Below are 16,399 nucleotides of genomic sequence, written 5' to 3'. Positions count from 1 at the left end.
TACGGTTTAATGATGTATTTTCCATTAAACAACGTTAATTATCTAATTAAAGACTTCGTTAATTATTCTTCAGGTGACATGTCACGAGTTGCTGACGTCAGAGCGACGCTAGGAATAGAAATTGGCGGCCACCCCAGGCATGGGTTACCTAGGCTGCACATCCATGGCGCTGGGGTTGCAGGGATGCACATCCATGGCGGCTGGGGTTGCCGGGGCTGCACATCCATGGCGGCTGGGGTTGCAGGGCTGCACATCCATGGCGAGTGGGGTTGCCGGGGCTGCACATCCATGGCGGCTGGGGTTGCAGGGATGCACATCCATGGCGAGTGGGGTTACCGGGGCTACACATCCATGGCGGCTGGGGTTGCAGGGATGCACATCCATGGCGAGTGGGGTTACCGGGGATGCACATCCATGGCGAGTGGGGTTGCCGGGGCTGCACACCCATGGCGGGTAGGGTTGCCGGGGCTGCACACCCAGAATTTGAAACAAGAACCAACACCAGGGGCCACGGCTATAAACTAAAAAAACTGAGATGCAACTTATCCACGCAACAATACTTCTTAACGCTTCGAGTCACCGACATGTGGAACAGCCTCCCCGATTACATCGTTGGCGCTCCAAGTATGAACGCGTTCAAGAACAGACTAGATAAAGCTATGGAAAAATATATGTTCAGACTTGAAATGCCTAGCACCATATCGAACCCGGTGGAAGTCTAGTAGCTATTTCAAACTATCGTCAGTTTCGAAGATCTGGTCATAGGACCTGTATTCGGATCGCCTGTGGACGAACAAGTCACAAAAAGTACAAGAATCGGAGACAGGCCACATCAGGCCTATTCCTCAGAGCCGATATCACTATGATACGATATGGCGGCCGGCGGGTGAGGTAGCTATGATGCATACCCGATGAGCCGTATTTAAGTATTGTCACGTGCGGCATCGTTTCCAATTTACGAACATGTATCCCACATACGATGACGAATACTACGTGGCATGCCTACCCGCATACGACGTCTTATACTACATACGTCATATACCACATACGATGCCGAATCCTTCATACGATGTCGCATTCGCTTCGAGGCCACTGTGATCACCGCAGATCTGCGTTCATCGAAAAGCTTGAGCGTAAAGTTAGCGTTAATTTCAGCCCCTCGCCTGAGCCATGAATGTCGGAGTTTCTTTTATCGACTTGAAATACTTCAACTGGTCTAAATTTTATCAACGAGGAATTTATCCAGCGAAAAACAGCGAAGTAAACCACAGGCACCACCATGAACGTGGTGCCAGTGACAGGCATGCTATCTATAACAGTAAAGGGGGTGAGTGACAGATCGTACGTCTTTCTCCATTGTATTTATGTACATTATTGTTTCAGGATGCCAAATTATTCATGGTTGACAAACTTCAATAGGCAGGCACATCGCAGGTCACCTATCACACAGCCATCATTGGCAGCAGCGGTCAGGGTTACGAAGGACAGGAATAATATGGCGATAATAACCAACGATATAACAGAGAGGGGCATGTGGGGATGTGTGGGGGGTCGGGGGGTATGGAGGCATGAGTGGGCATTTGGGCAAGACAATGGCCTGGGTAGAGAAGTGTTGGCAATCAACAGTCGAGTCATGCCCCAAAACAAGATATATATAGTGTAATTATTCAAGATTGGTTTAGCTTCAATTTATACAGCATTAACAATTCCAATTTCCCAGCGCGACTTTCAAACTACAAGCAATGATAAGATTCTATTTTTCAGCCCCTGCCATTATTTTTAACTAGATGGTTGAATAACATTAGGCTCTCCAGATTGATGAACTGAAATTATTGTAAAACCAACCACAGGAAAACCTGGACAAGACACGTGTGCGTATAAACAGCAACACAATGAAACATTCAGACAACAAACTGTGTATCTCAAAATTAAAAATGTTCAGTCTGCCTTCAACAGTAACTATGTTAAGTCTGCCAGCAGCAACACATCAGGTCCTCTACATCCTCTAAACGACTCTAACATGACAACATAAACGGTTTAAATGAAATTAAATCTGCACCGCCGCTTCATTGGTTTTTCTTTTCTTGCGTTTAAGCGCCGGTCCGCCTTCCAACTTGCGCCTCCTGAGGGAGGCTTTAAGGTGTCTCTGCTTTCTCTGCCTCTCGGCCTCCACTAACTCTGGGTTTCTGATGAATCTTTCTTTTTTATTCGCCTTCCGAGACAAACGCTTTTGGTTCAAGCCGCGTTCGGCGGCATGCAGCAACTCTCCGTATTTTTCCCATCCTAGTTTCTCCTTAATGAGCTCAGACACTTCTTTTACTACGGGCAAAGACTTGTCTCCGTCTTTGTTCTCGTTATCTTCTTGTTCTTGTTTGTTCTCTCTGGCTATCTCGGTCATGATCACCTCAAGCACAGGCATGCAGGTATTCAGCTTCTCCTCCAGTAGGAGCACAACGCCCGCCATGAGATTAAATGCCGCCTCCCGACGCACAGTCCTCTTAGTATTGAGGTCCTCCACGGCCACCTTGCAAACCAAGGACATCACCCACACGGCACTGGCAGCAATATCGCCGTGTTCCTTGACCGTCTTGAGACTGAGTGACAAGCTCTTGGCGAGGGAGTTGGAGAGCTGACGCTTCTCGTGCGCCACGTCCGCGCTCACCATCGGCACCTTGTTGCTCTGTCTGATGAGATAAATTAGGTTGCGTACGGCCATCAGGCACAGCTGATGGAATTTGCTTTCCACTGATACAGGACATCGGAATTGGGCAACCAAATCTTTGACTAGACTCCTCACTTTGGTGGTGGATGCAGCTATGGTCGGGCAAGGTTTCTGCTCCAGTGGGTACGAAGCAAAGAGTTTCCCTAATAGAGTATTCGCCTGTAGTCTAACGTCCAGCTCATTATAAAGTATGTATTCACGCACGTGTCCCCATGCCTCACTAGTAATCGAGATCCATTTACTGTCATGCTGATACAACTCGTGTAACCTCTGAAAAAGTCGAAGGAGCACCAAAAGGGCTTTGTCCACACACATCTGCTGGGCCAGAACAGTGCAGTCTTCGTCATCTAGGGGAATGGGCGTGAAGTTTTCAGGGTTGAGCAGCTGCACGACTCGAGGGAGGACATCAGAGAAGAAGTTTTTAGGGAGCTCAACTTCCGTTTCTCGCAAAAACGCGAGCAACGACAAACAAGCCACCTGAATATTGGTGGCAGCGGCGGTGCGGGTGGCGTCCGCGTCGCTGGTCATGAGCTTGAGTGCTTCTTTTACGAGAAATTGCTTGTGTTGCGAGTTAATAAAAGTCTGAGACAAGCTCACCTCTTGGTGCTTACGACAGTCTTCATTTTCTTCCCTAATCAAAGTCAAGACGAGTTTGAGCCATAACTTTCGGGTGATTTTCTGCGTGAAAATCCCATTGGTGACATTAGCCAGTAAGTTATCAATCATCAAACACACTGAGACGCGGCCTGAGACCGTCGGGTAGTTCAGATTCTCAATGTAGTAAAGAAAATTTTCCGTCAAAGTCGCCACAGGAGTCGGATAATTGGTAAGGTAATCAAAGTATAATTTGCGGCACTGGTCCAGCACTGAAATGGAACCATGAGTCACGATGAACTTCTTAATGACCTCCATGACCTCAAGGAGCTCCGGTGCTTGCAGCTTCTTCTCAATGATGGTCTGCAGGAGAGAGAAGACGGTGTTCTGCTGCGCCTGGTTTTTGCGGCACTGGTCCAGCACTGAAATGGAGCCATGAGTCACGATGAACTTCTTGATGACCTCCATGACCTCAAGGAGCTCCGGTGCTTGCAGCTTCTTCTCAATGATGGTCTGCAGGAGAGAGAAGACGGTGTTCTGCTGCGCCTGGTTCATGAGATTGTCTTTCATGTAGACAAGCAGGACTCGCTTGTGGTCAGCTGTTAGAGTATAGTAGTCAACGTGCTTAAGAATGACGGCAAAGCATCGGAAGGTGAGTTGAACCATGTTGAACATGAGGCCTTTCTCGAGTTCCGTAGAGTTGTATTTATTGAGTAACACGAACAGTTGAGCGACAAGAGGTCCAATTTTTTCTTTAAGTGAAGGTAAAGGAAAGCGAGCGAGAATGGCAAAGCACTTCAGACACGACATGGTCACTTCAGGGTGACTGGAGTGTAGGAAATTCATGAGGAGGCCGACAAACGGATCCAGTAGTCCATTGTGTTCGGGATCATCACGTGACAAGGCATTTTTCTGCAGCAGTTTGAAGAGAAGACCGAATGCAAAGTTGACCAAGACGTAGCTGTTGGTCGATGTAGAAGTCTTGGCACTCAACTTGACCCGTTTAGGTTCTGGCTCCAATAGCATGCGATCTGGAATATCGTACACCGTTTTTATGGCTTCTTCAGCGTTTCCTTCTTTTTTGAACTCGACAACTTTCTCGGTGAGGATACCATAGGCGAGAATAAGCTTCTCCACCAGCGTAACAGATTCGTTGCTCTCGAGTCCAAGCATGAAGTTTGTGACGCATTTCTCGACCATCGTGACCACAGACTTTCTGTGAGTGCTTGTCAGGACCTCTTTGAGGGGCCCCAACACATCCTCAACGCGCTGGACCTGAACAAATCTCCCAAGCGCAGCCATGATCACGTAACTCTTCTTATCTCCTTTAGCTTCTTCCACGGGTTCGGAATCTTTCTCGCGGTCGTCCGCACGGTCTTCAACTCCCTTGTTGGCGAACAACTCCTCGCAGCAAAGCTCAACAATTTCAGTTAAGCAGCGGCAAACGTAATTACTTTTGAGAATATCAGCACAGCTCACGAAGATCGACTTAATCAGGTGAATCAGGACGTGTCTTTGGAAGCCCATCTTGAGATTGACGCGCAAATCTAGCACAAGACCGGGAAAGAACTTGCCACCCACCTCCTTCAACACCTTCAAGATGGTTTCCCGAGCCTCTCGTCTTATGTATGGGACATGGGAACGCAAATAGCACATAAGCTGGTAGAACACATTGCTCAGATTTGCTTCCAAAACGCTTTCAGGAAATTTTTTTAGCACCTTGACCAGAGGGAGGGCCAAGGGAATTTTCTTGATGTCGTCGTCACTCGCACGCTTGGTTTTGTTCATTTTGTGGAAGCCGTCAGCCTCAGAGCGAGACTCAAACACTCGTTTGAGGCCAGGAATGATCTCCCGCACTAAAGCGTTGTACACTATGAGGCAATGAGCGTTCTTAGCAGCGTCTACAGGCGCGTTCGTCTTGATGGAGTCTTCAGGAGCGACGGGAGGTTTAATTTCTGTCGAAACGAGGCTCTCTTCATCTTCGTTGGATTTGATTGGAATCTCTGTCCCAGTTTCATTGATAGATGCTTTAAGATTAGCTTTTTTACTTTTCATTTTGCTAGCACCTCTACTTTTGGATTGACGGTTGCGAGATTTTTGTGGCACTTTCTTGCCTTTTTTGGAGCCCCGAGGGAGCTTGGTCTTGCGCAGCACGAGGCCAGAAACGTCCTCATGGAAGCCATCAAGAATGATGCCCACGACTTTGAGGGTGAGTCTGTTGCCTTCTGAGTCGTCCTTGAGTCGATGCAGGAAGAATTTGAGTCCTGACAAGTACGTCTTCCAGGAGAGCCGCAACACAACCTCCAGCAGGTTCGTGTAGGTGGCGTTCATAAGTGCGGTCTCCTGTGCATAGTGGTGGTTCGTGATGTAACGGCACAACAACGGCCACAAGAACATCTCGATGGTCTCCACCTTTAGGGGGAACTTGCCCGATACCATGCCACTTATGAGCTTATTCTGCACTAGAGCTCGGCGTGCCATCTGTAGGTGTGACACATTTTTGAAGAAATCTATGTCGGGGTTAATGTTCTTCAGGTCTTTCAGAGGCTTGAGGTGATCGCCGGCCAGATGCACGGCCTCGCCAAGAAGCCTCAGGTGCAAGCAATGCACCACGTCAGATGAAGCAGTCACACCTCGCTTGATGGAAACCAAGATGGAGTTCAACAAACTATTAACCTGGGCACGATTACTATCGCAGAAACGCAAACTCGACCGCATCACTTCCGTGGCGGCTACAACAGCACTCTCCTGTAGAGTGATGTCCGTCATTCGATGCAGGTCGTAAGATGTCTGATGAACGGCAAACTGAAACAAGGTGACATCAAACTGCTGAGTAGACTGCAGCAAACACACGAGACGCTTGTACGACTTAGTTCTACGACCAACATCTATGGAGTCCATGAATGACTCTTCCCAGCTGTTGAGACCTGACATGACATCAGATAAGTCTTTAAACTGGTTTTGTTTTTTCCCAAGCTTTTCATAGACGTTGCAGAGCTGAACTCGCGAGGATTGGTTCACAAGACTACGGAATAGCGGAAGCATCTTTAAAGAGAAGTTCTCTACGTTCTTAGAGATAGGCAGTAGATTCGACGAAGTCAGGAGTAAGTGATTGATAACTTCTGTGTCATCAGTCTTCTTCTTGACCAGCATAGGAATGATGAGGCTGAGAAGTTTATCTCCTTCCTCATCATCACACACAAATTGTGTAACCAGACACAAGATACGCAAAAGCTTCGTATCGCGGCCCGACTTGCGCAGCAGCTGGTGCAGCACCGTCTGCATGCAGGAACACAGAGCGCGGATGTAGGGAAGGAGGATTTTCGTTCCCAAAGTCGGTGTTTCGCTGACGTCCACTAACTTCGTAGGCTCGGCGACGGTCAGCAGGTTGTCACAGCGTATCATGTCTACGAAAGTCGAGTCGCTCGGCTTTGGGCTTGCCTTCACTTCCTCCTTGCCAAATTTTCCTTTCTTGAATTTCCTGGGGCGTTCGTCGCTCGTCTCGACCATAGACTCGTTCTGGCCGATGAGGTTGTGGACGATGTTGAGGATAAAATTGATGACCCCAACGCGGCACTTAGGCTCGGTGGCTAGGGAGAAGATGTACGGCAGAGGTGACAAGGTAACATCATCAGGGTGATGCTTGATGAAGAGTGGGTGCAGATACTCATTCTCTGACCACTTACTGAAGAGCTTCAATACAGGGTGAACGTTTATAACGCCCTCTGTGGGCAGCTGAATGAGAGACGGCCACACAACACACTTGAACACTGCCTCCAACTCATCTTGGGACCAATTATAATTTTGAAAAGAATCGTAGAACTTGAGCAACTCATTCATGGCCCTGTTTTTGATTTTCTTCAATAGGTTCTTGTGTGAATGATGAACCGAAGGTGTGTGGTCTTTAAGAACGGTAGCGTGACTCAGCAACAGGAGAATAACTTTGAGGAAATAAGACTGCTTGGTTGGGAGAAGGTTACCGAGATAATGTATCATGCTGTCCAAGGAACTTAGAACTCCGTACATGCGTTTTAATGGAATGCTCTTTGAGGCATCAAGGCCTCGGAATGCGGCATCCACAACCTCGGAACACGAACCCTGCAAATGAGGTTCCAGAATCTCAAAGGCCAAATGCAGGAGATATTTACTTTCCTCGTCCCTGATGCCCGCCAGCAGACGCATCACAGTCGTCTTCCTGACGAGGATCTTATTTTTGCCTGTTGTGTTCCTACCGACGCTGGTGAGCATCTTACTGTAAAGAAGTCTGATGTACAGGGGCATGAGTTCAGAGCGATGTTCTTCGGCCACGCTGTTGGTGTCGTCACCTGAACTGTCTACGCGCAAAGCCATCACGCCTCTTTTGAATGCTTTGTTAGACTGGATGAGGCAGAGACTATCTTTATACGGCAAGATCGATCGTTTCTTCAGCGCCAAAACGCACGACAAGGATAGCTCCTGTACACGCATGCTTGGGTGCACCAGCAAGTCCATAAAGATCTTCTCGAGCGAGTCGGCCATGTGAACAGACTTCAAGTTGTAGAATTTAGCAAACAAGTTCAGGTAGTTACATAAGGAGTTGATAACAAGCTTGCTTCTACGGTTTTTTTTAGTTCTCACGTCGCTATTTTCAGGGTCTTTCTGAGTTTCGTCAAGAACAGTAGATTCGTCCAATTCGGAATTTTTAGACTGATTGTTATCATCTAAGCGGTCATCATCATCAGGGTTTTCATCATCATCAGAGTCGTTAATTTCTCCATCATCAGCCTCATCTTCATCGTGTTCTTCAGAACAATCTTCAGTTTTAGCAGTAGCAGAGAGCCCCGTTTTCTCCAAGTTCTCAGTGGGAGCCATGCTGAAGTCTGTCATTTCCATCTCCTCCTCCATGAACTGGAAGAAGGTGCTCACAATGTCTCTGTTGCGCAGCTCACAAATATTCGGGAATCTGTGCATGGTTTTCCACATTAGGTTACGCACGTTGGCATGGTCTATTCGACTTGAGAGTTTACCAGATCCCGCGTGGCTTGTCAAGTACTCGTGCACGCGCACCAAACTTGCAGTTTTACATGTGGAACTCAAACTCCCTTCTGTGGAATGCATCGCAGACGACAAGGCGGCGTGAGAAACGAGCTTTAGCTTCGATATCCACAGTGGCCAAAAGTTATCTTGGCTGAGCTTCTTAGCAAAGGCAGAGACGTAGACAACAGCATATCCCCACACCGGACGTAGGTTGACGTACATTTGGCCGATGCCGAAGAGTACTGGCGCGAGTTCACATATACCAGACACAGGACTTCGTGCATCAACGCGCTCGTGGTCCAAGAGCGCTAGCAGGCGCAATCGTTCGTTGTAGTTGAGGGCCGTGACTTGCATGGATTCGATTTTGTACATGATTTGGAAGAGGTTTTCGAGTTTGGCGGTGCCATTGGGAGGCGGAGGGAGCTGCAGAGGGAACAACGAAAGGATGTGAGCGACGAGCATGCGGGTCTGGGCGCTGGGTGAGGCTAAAGACGGCGCCAGTATCTTGTAAACAGCACAGAAAGTTTCTTCCGAGATTGGGTTTGTTACAAAATCATCTAGATTATCGGGTGCTTGAGCAGCAATGGTGAGGTATATGTCGATGGCTCTAAGGAGGTGCTCGTTCTCTCGGTGCTGTGGGTGTCCTCGTAGGATATTAATGACATTCATGCCCGTGAGGGTAGCGAGGAAGTCTCTCGTAGACAGCGTGTGAGCCAACGCCTCGACAGTGACATCTACGAGGAAAAGTAGCATGTGTGTTGAGCGGTCCAAGGAAACATCGATGTTGAAGTCAAAAACTGGAAGAGAGGAGCCGGAATTTGGATTCTCAACTCCATTTTCAAGCGAGCGTTTCTTGGTGACGGGGCGATCTAAGGGAGTGAGTTCTTCGGTCGCCATGACAGTTTTAGGTGACACTTGAAGACTATTAAGTGCATCGCTGAGTATGCCTGCAAGATAAGAGGCCATCTCCTGGCAGTCCAAAGGCTCTACGTGAGGCACGCACAAGACGGATGTGAGAAGGGCTTCAATGTTGCTGAGGTCGTCCATCAGACCTCCGCACGCCAGAGACTCTAGCAGCTCCGGCACGGAGCTGGGGCTCATTTTGTCGGTATTCGCGGGACACCTTTTACTGAATAACAGAGGATATTTCTGCCACTGAGAAAGTTGTTCACCGCAGGTGACTGGAGGTTGGTGATGGAGCAACAGATCCATCACAAGGGACAACACAGACAGCCTAGTTTCATCATCCTGAGAGCTAAACACAATGCTGTCAAGATATCGTAGGAGTTTGGGAAGCACTTCGTGTTGGAAATGTTCCAGCGATGAACAGCCACGCGCGAAAGAGAACAAAACAGGGGCGGGGAAATTAGACTGAAACATGAGGGAAATAATACGGTTGCGGCGGACCTGAAGAGGCACGGCTGCTTCATAATTTCCAGGACAAGCCTGATGCTTTGGTGACTTTAAAAGGCACACGAGAATATCTGCAATAAGATGGCCAACTTCTGGCGATGAGTGGCGTGCCAATAGACTCTCAATCTTGTTGAACACTAGACAGACGTCAGGCAGCAAACTTCCCCGCTTAAATTCGACTAAAAACTTTACAACAGATAGAACAGATGTCAGCTGACAGTCAACACTGACCGTACACGTTGAAGTCCTCGAGGCTGAGGAGCTTTTTATGCCAAGTCTTATACGTAACTCTTTCATGTCACTCATCTCTCCGCCATCATCGCTATTTGTCTCCTCTTCCTGTCTTGCATCCAATACTTTGGATGGCAAGTCTGTCTCGTCTTCAGCGTCGCCCTTACATGAAGCAAGGGCTTCCATAGGTGGCAGTTCTTGCACTAGCGCATCAAGGTGTCGCCAAATCGGGGTCCACACACGCTCGTTATCTTCAGCCCAGAATTCCTGCCAATTCTTAAGAGAGTTCTTGAGAGCAATGAAACATAACAAGCCCTTAAGACCAACAAGGAAAGCCTCCAAAGTAAGAGCCTGTGGAACACGGGAAAGTGCCAGCAGGTTAAGCATAATGCGCACCACTTCTGCAGTGACGCTGTGTACGCGGTTCAGGCTATTGGACTTCATGACGGCCGTGAGCAGCTTGCCAAGCCCCTTGGCCTGGCTTGGATCCTTGGCCAGTCGCTTGAAGACTTGATAGAAGAACAGCTCCTTATCCACCACCTTGCGCACAATGAAGGCGAAGGTTTGCACGGCAATGTCGTTGATGTACCAAGGCCGTGAGCTGGACAGCAGGTCGGCAAAACATTGAGAGTAAAGCTTGAATGGTTCACGTATGAGATCAGACTTGAGGGTAACTAGGAGATTCAGCAAGCATGAAAATACTTGCTCGATTTGTGCTGGCTCCTGAGAGTCACAGTAGCTGACAATGTGGGGTAAAAACTCATAGAAGTGATGCTCGTAAAAATGCTGGGGTATGTCTGTTGCAAAAGCCACCACTAAATGCAACAGAGGCTCAAGCACTGAATTTTGTTGCTCTTCAGCTGAGGAATCCTGTTCACGGGACCTACGAGTAAAGTAACTGGCCTCTTTAGGGATCAGGTTTGAAGACACAAAATTCTCATCATCATGTGTCTCAAGAGCAGTACTGTCACTTGACAGGTCATTGTCATGAGTCTGGGTGAGATCACCAGCTTCTGTGGAGGCTGATGTTTGGAGTTTAGCCAAAGCTTGTACATGCAACTGTTCTGCAGTAAGTTCTTCTTCTCCTGCAGCAGTGTCATTATGTCTAGCAAGATGACGCAGCAGTATGGCAGCAACACGCTTGCGGTGGTACAACAACTGTGCCAGACTCTGCACGTCTGGTCCCAACTCGCGCTGCAGCGCCTGCACAGTAAGTAAACAATCAACTCAGGCTCCTAGTTGTGATACTCCATTGATACTAAGTAGTTCACATTATTTGAATGCCAATAAATTTGCTAAAATCAACATGAAGCTTAAATTACGAGATATAAATTCACAATTATCAATATAAATGTGTTTTGTCATACATATAACAGGACAACTCAGACAGACATGAATCTTTGATCATCAAAGACTAACGGCCACAAAAAATATTATACTCTGACGGTGTATTGTAGAAATAACACCAAGACATGAATTAATGCTGAGGAATAGGATTTTATTTTTGGGTAAATAACACTGGATGAAGTCAGGTTAATAATATCAGGATCCAAATTCAACAAGCACAAACAATTGATGAACACAAGTGAAAACAAACTAATTTAAAATCCGATTTTCCAATCAAAATTTATGCCAAATCTAAAACAATAAACATGATTCTAAATTTAGATTTAATAACTAAACATTTATTACGCAACTTTTTACAAATTATCAGAGCAACTAATCCACATGGTAGTAACTTTGCTGCATGGGACATAAAATTGCGGTTCACAAACATTCCTGCAATTCCCATTGACCTAGTCTGCGGTCTAGCATACACTAACCCAACAAACAATACTCAAGACTGAGGTCCCCTTTCACCCACACAGATTGAACCCTGTACCTCCACCAAACAGATTGGGTCAGTATGGGGAGTCCCCCCACCAAAAGTCACTCTTGCCAACATATACACAGCCGCATTGCCAAACAAGATCCTACATGCCAATCCCCATTTGAAACCATCTATCAAATGCCAATCCGTCTATGACTCCTTCATAGTCGCTAATTTTGTTGCGCTCCTCCTACAACTTAATAACCTATTCAAAACCAACTCCATACTGAAATCCACTGAAGAAATTACAGCAGAAAAAATTCATGAATGTTAACATTGACGCCAGCAATAACTTAACAAGTCCAGTATGTATAGTACCCCAAAGATATGAAGATAGCACTATTAAAGCATCAATTCATTGGACTTGATTTTATCAACAACAGATATTCTAATTTACTCCTTGACCATATGAACAACCTTTCAAAAATTACCCAAAAAGAGGAGACCTAATAACGGATGAAAAAAAGCCTGAAGTTCCACAAGTCAATGAAGTTTACTATCAGAATCAATATTCCTCAGTATGAATGATGAATGAATCCTCACACTAATACAAATGAACAACCAACAGCTCCAATATGACCAATATAATATAATAAACAGTGCCAAATGAACAACCAACAACCATTGGCTTCAATAGCTGATCTAAGGGCAAGGCCCCTACTGCAACAAGTTTAGTCACCAACCACCACTGAAGGAAAGAAATTTCAAATACGAATACACGTGTGCAAGCACGAATAAGTGTGCAAGCACGGGAAGTGCGAGTTCCACAACCATTCATATATTGCTTCTGCATAGTAGCCTAAGGAAGGACAAAAATACAACTAACTACTTACTACTTACTTACTTACTAAACTACTTACTACTACTTACTTACTAACTAAAAATGCAACTAACTACTTAACACACTTTGAAACTAAAAAACCTAGAACTAGTACCATACCCTGGACTGTACAAGAACCTTACTCTGCTTCATTTACTACTTAAATTTATTCTCTTTCTAGCAGAAATCCTGGAAGCTCCTTGTTTACTCTGCTGTTTTTTTTTTTAATCCTGAAAACGCTGTGGTGAGCAAAATGCCCTGCCATATTGCACAAACCTCTCATGTAGAGAAAGTTCAATACTTGTTGACCCAATGATTGTACCTAACTATCGTTAGACAGCTAATGAAATTAATCTCTAAAAAAGTTCTAGAATAAAATGGCATAAATCCTATCAAACTTTCAAAAGGAGGGCTCTACCCAAATATATTTGTGCAGAATATATGAATGCTTATTGACATTTGTCAGGTGACAATATTGATACCATTTGTCCCTGGATATTTCCTCATTAATATCTTCCTTGTTGAAAGATAATCTCCTTCACTTTGATATGTTCATAAAACTTTCCTTGTGTTTGCCTTCCCTGTTTTTAAGTCACGCCCTTGGTGGCGTCGGATAGCAAAGCTATAGAAGCTCTGTCTCAATCAATTAACTTCAGTCTTGGGTGAAGACCGCTGTCAGTATACCCCATTGCTCCTGTCCATGTCAAACAAGACAGTAACTCTAGCTCAATGTCTGAGTGGAGAAGGCCCCGTGGATACACTCTAGACTCATTCATTTCTTTAATACAACTGGACGCCAAAGACATCATTGTTAAAGCTCCAACTCATAAACCTAGATTATCCTTAACTGTAAGCCAAACTATAATCCTACAAGTATATTAGGTATATAATCGTTTACGCTGTTCCTCTATATCCTCGGATCCTGCTACAGAAGAACCACCCTCAGGTCATACTAATTACCATTCATATAAGAGATGCATAGAAAAGCAACATATTACACATTTGTCAATGCCTTCTGGCATTCCATAAGATGGTACTGATACTGGATCACAGCAGCCAGATGAGCCAACAATACTCTACTTTGGAATAAAAAGCATTCAAATCAGTAGAAAAAGTTCAAGCACAGAAGTTAGTGAAGGCAAGATAAACCTGTTGAGAAATAATTTGTGATTTTCACTCTTCACTGTCATTAGTGTCATTACGTACTCTCTAAGGCAAGGTGGGAGTATAAATCTGTTTTTATTTATCAAGAGCTTAAAAGCAGAGCACACAAACACCCAAAACATGTACCTACTCATCAACTTAATTTGGATGAATAACACAATTAAACCTTAATATTTCAGTCTTAATATGAAAGAAACTCTTAGGATAAACAACAAGAATAAATCAACATATCAATGTAAGATCGATTTGTTGATGTAGATCACTGTCAAATATTACCAATGTATCTTTAATCTCATTTACACATTAGTTTAATATTATATTTATGCATATATTTATGTATTTAAATATTTACATATATAACCTCATTGCATGAAAATAAATTTAGTAATTGAGAACCCAGGACTTACAGTTAAATGAGTATATAAACCCTCCAGAAATCATGATTCAAACTACTCGAGGGGATACATTGTTGTTCCCGTATTTATCTGGGTGCGTGGCTGTAATAAAGAAAGGTTCGGTAATAAATACGCCTGAAAACGTGCAACAAATTATTGATTATTGTATTGTTATCGGGAGATGAGCTTCCCTAAAAGTTTCAGAGTGCTAGCTAGCGGGAAAGTTGGTGAAATGTCGATTGCAAGATTTGATCATCACAGACAGACGGACACGAAAGCGAGCTAAGAAAAACGTGGTAAAAAAATGAGTTGGTATGTGGTAAAAAGTTTGACACGTAAGTGATGTTTTGTTATGGACAAACAATAAAATTTGGATTTTGAATTGCAAAGTCAATCTTCTGTACAACATAAATCTACTAAAATTTCAATCCAGTAAATTTCTATAACTCCAAGCACTTAAAAAACTATTTGAAAAAATCAAATTGTATAAAACAGCATCTTGTAATCAGGAATTAGGCAAGAGGCATATCTTAATACAGCATTTCTTTGACCCTGGTTACTCGATGATAAAAAGTAATTCAATCCTCACCTGCCTTGCCTCTAAAAAGATAAAAGAAGAAAATTGTGTCAGCAAGGTTTCAACAAATAAAAACTATCAAAACTAAGACTGTGAAGTCTCAATAAAGTAAACATAACCACTGATGCAACAACAGGGAGAATGGTTAATAACTATATAAGAACTGATTTTTGTTAAATAAAATTGTAAGCCCAACTGGGCTAGTACATAATTCAAATAAGAAACAGTCATCCATCGTGGGCAACAAAATTTTGGAAATAAAATTTCCTGAAAAGTACTACTAGACATAATTACAAATATCCATCAATTATAGTTTCTAAATGCTAGTATTGCATCTACAAGTAAGCACTTACAACAAACTGTGAAGATAAATTAAGTGGCTTCCACTTGGCAATAGCATGGCTGAGATGTGTCCTGTCAGTGGCCCCAGTTTGCTGCTGCAGGATCTTGATGGGATTTGCTGTCATGCGCCGACATCGCTCGGCAAACCCCAGCCAGCCCTTGCGGCCCATTTTGGCAGGTCTTGGCAGCAAACATGATCTGTTCTTATTCTTAAGCTTCCTGATTTTACCCTTAGCACCAGGAGCTGGTTTGTTCAGTGAGAGTCCTTTAGGGCCTTGAGGCCTAGAAAGTTTTGTCATGATTCCTGGAAAGAAGAATTATGTTGTGGTGAACAAGATAAATGCAGAAGTTACACAATTCCCTGAGGTAATAAATAAAAATTTTGAACAGGATTCCAGCACATATAAACATACCTATACTTGTAATTTATATTTTCAAGAAAATATTTAAATCAAGGAATCTGATAGCAGAATGATCTTGTCCAAGATACAAATTTTGGAACACCTCATATATGTAACTTGAGTTTACCTTTTGATGCACTGTTCATAGCACATAGTTTTTTTGAGGACTCTTAATTCAATTAATAACATAATACCCTAACAGTTGCCTCAACCAAGGCACAGGATGCTCTTGTCAAGAAAGAGATATTTACCAATGATAAACTTTTTTTGGTACAACATATAAACTTGCCCATACTTTAATTCAAGGCATGCCATGAAGGTTAAAATAAGATTAAAATTAGAAGAACACTCTGGAAATGATCCAGTGAAACTAGAAATTCAGGCAAAAACTAACACACCAGATGAAAGTATTTACAACTGTGAACATGAATAATTAGAATTCTCAAAAACATGTACAAATAATAAAATTAGGGTGCTTCGACAGCAGTTCTTCATTTATGCAGGTTTGATTGAAGACCAGAGCATGTCTTTTATTGAAAATTTTCTTATTGTATTTTTTTTGATGTCGGAATATACCGCGTTTACCCTACCTATATTGCGAATTTAGGTAATCAAAAAAGAGTTTAACGTGAGAAGGATGCTTAAAAAGTAAAAAAGTGTCATCAATGTATCTGTTGTAGAATGTAGAAATATTGGCTTAAAATAAAGAGGGCAATTGGACAGCCAGGAAACCTTGTGAAACTGTGAACAGGATGGAATTCTAATTTTGAAGGTTCATATATTATTTCGATCCACCAAGACCACTTTTTCTATCCAACATTGTTATTTGAGGCAAAAAATGAACTTCTTAAAGG

General features: G+C 44.0%; 1 protein-coding gene across 1 annotated transcript in view; it reads right to left on the bottom strand.

Annotated features, from left to right (window-relative positions):
* Nucleotides 1-1,344: 1,344 nt before the first annotated feature.
* LOC108668858 (small subunit processome component 20 homolog) overlaps nucleotides 1,345-16,399 on the bottom strand; it is a 16,843-nt gene continuing 1,788 nt past the window's right edge. The window contains exons 2-4 of the mRNA XM_018156114.2: nucleotides 15,156-15,448; nucleotides 3,863-11,179; nucleotides 1,345-3,712 (exon numbers count right to left, since the gene is read on the bottom strand). Of these exons, the coding sequence (XP_018011603.1) occupies nucleotides 2,048-3,712; nucleotides 3,863-11,179; nucleotides 15,156-15,443 (9,270 nt within the window). The 5' untranslated portion in view covers nucleotides 15,444-15,448 and the 3' untranslated portion in view covers nucleotides 1,345-2,047. The remainder of the gene's footprint in view (nucleotides 3,713-3,862; nucleotides 11,180-15,155; nucleotides 15,449-16,399) is intronic.

The sequence above is a fragment of the Hyalella azteca genome, unplaced genomic scaffold, assembly GCF_000764305.2.
Source record: "Hyalella azteca isolate HAZT.00-mixed unplaced genomic scaffold, Hazt_2.0.2 contig11355, whole genome shotgun sequence".
In the NCBI taxonomy this organism is placed as follows: Eukaryota; Metazoa; Arthropoda; class Malacostraca; order Amphipoda; family Hyalellidae; genus Hyalella; species Hyalella azteca.
Note: the sequence above shows the minus strand (reverse complement) of the source record. Positions and strands in the feature narration are given on the sequence as shown.